Source organism: Tarenaya hassleriana, unplaced genomic scaffold, assembly GCF_000463585.1.
Source record: "Tarenaya hassleriana unplaced genomic scaffold, ASM46358v1 Cleome17, whole genome shotgun sequence".
NCBI lineage: Eukaryota > Viridiplantae > Streptophyta > Magnoliopsida > Brassicales > Cleomaceae > Tarenaya > Tarenaya hassleriana.
Genome location: NW_010965122.1, coordinates 530182 through 531108, shown reverse-complemented (window position 1 = coordinate 531108; position 927 = coordinate 530182). Strand labels below are relative to the sequence as shown.

The 927-nt window shown below is 35.3% G+C and overlaps 1 protein-coding gene across 1 annotated transcript; it reads left to right on the top strand.

The window, feature by feature from the left end:
• Window positions 1–252: 252 nt before the first annotated feature.
• LOC109116535 (defensin-like protein 22) lies at window positions 253–623 on the top strand. Its single transcript, XM_019202154.1, has 2 exons — window positions 253–310; window positions 442–623. Exons 1-2 carry the CDS (start codon window positions 253–255, stop codon window positions 621–623), a joined length of 240 nt encoding a protein of 79 aa, XP_019057699.1.
• The last annotated feature ends 304 nt before the right edge of the window (window positions 624–927 follow it).

Sequence of the window (927 nt, the reverse complement as noted above, 5' to 3'; positions counted from 1 at the left end):
ACTCATAGAAAAATATAATTATAAAAATAGGGTATAACTAACCTCAAACCCCATTAACACTCCTCCGTTATGGTATGATGCTATTACCAGTTTTAGCTGTCGGTTTCTATTTTAAATATGGAATGAGTGATTATTGTAACTTTGACAGTGCAATATTGACACGGGTATAAATAAGAGGAAGTACGTTCAACATTCACATACCTCAATTGAAAAACACAACAGAAATCCCCAGACAAAGAAAGAATACAAAACATGGCCAACATGAAAGTCATCTCCTTTGCTTTGCTCGTTGCCATTCTCTTCTGCACCGGTTTGTCTCTCTCCATAATCAAAACACGAAAAACAATGACGATGATACGATAAAATCTCGGTTATTCACACTTTGACATGGCGTTTATGATCTGAATTACGTTATTCGTGTTATGTTTTGTGATATTTCAGATGCTGGAGTGGCGATGGGTGATGATTCACTATGCTGCAACGCTCATCCGAAGTTTGGGAAATGTCAGACAAATCACGATGAAGAAAGATGCAACCAGTGGTGTCTCAAAGGATGTTCGAACCAGAAGGGCGGTTTTTGCAAACACGTTTCTCATGGCAAGCAATGCCACTGCTACTGCTAAGAACCAAACAAATATAGTATTTTTATTTATAAAAAAATATGTTCGCTTTGAATATGTTACGTACTATACATATCTATGTTTCAATATGTTATGGCAATGAATAAAGATCTATATCTATGTTTCAATATGTTATGGCATTAATGACTAAAGATTATTATTATTATTATTAATAAACATTTTCTCGCTTAATTTGACACATATATCATCATCTACTATATATATGTTTTCAGTTGGGGATAAAGAATCCATGTCCGAGGTGACGTCTATAAGGGGGTGTAATTGGAGCTTCTGCACAGGGTCCCAA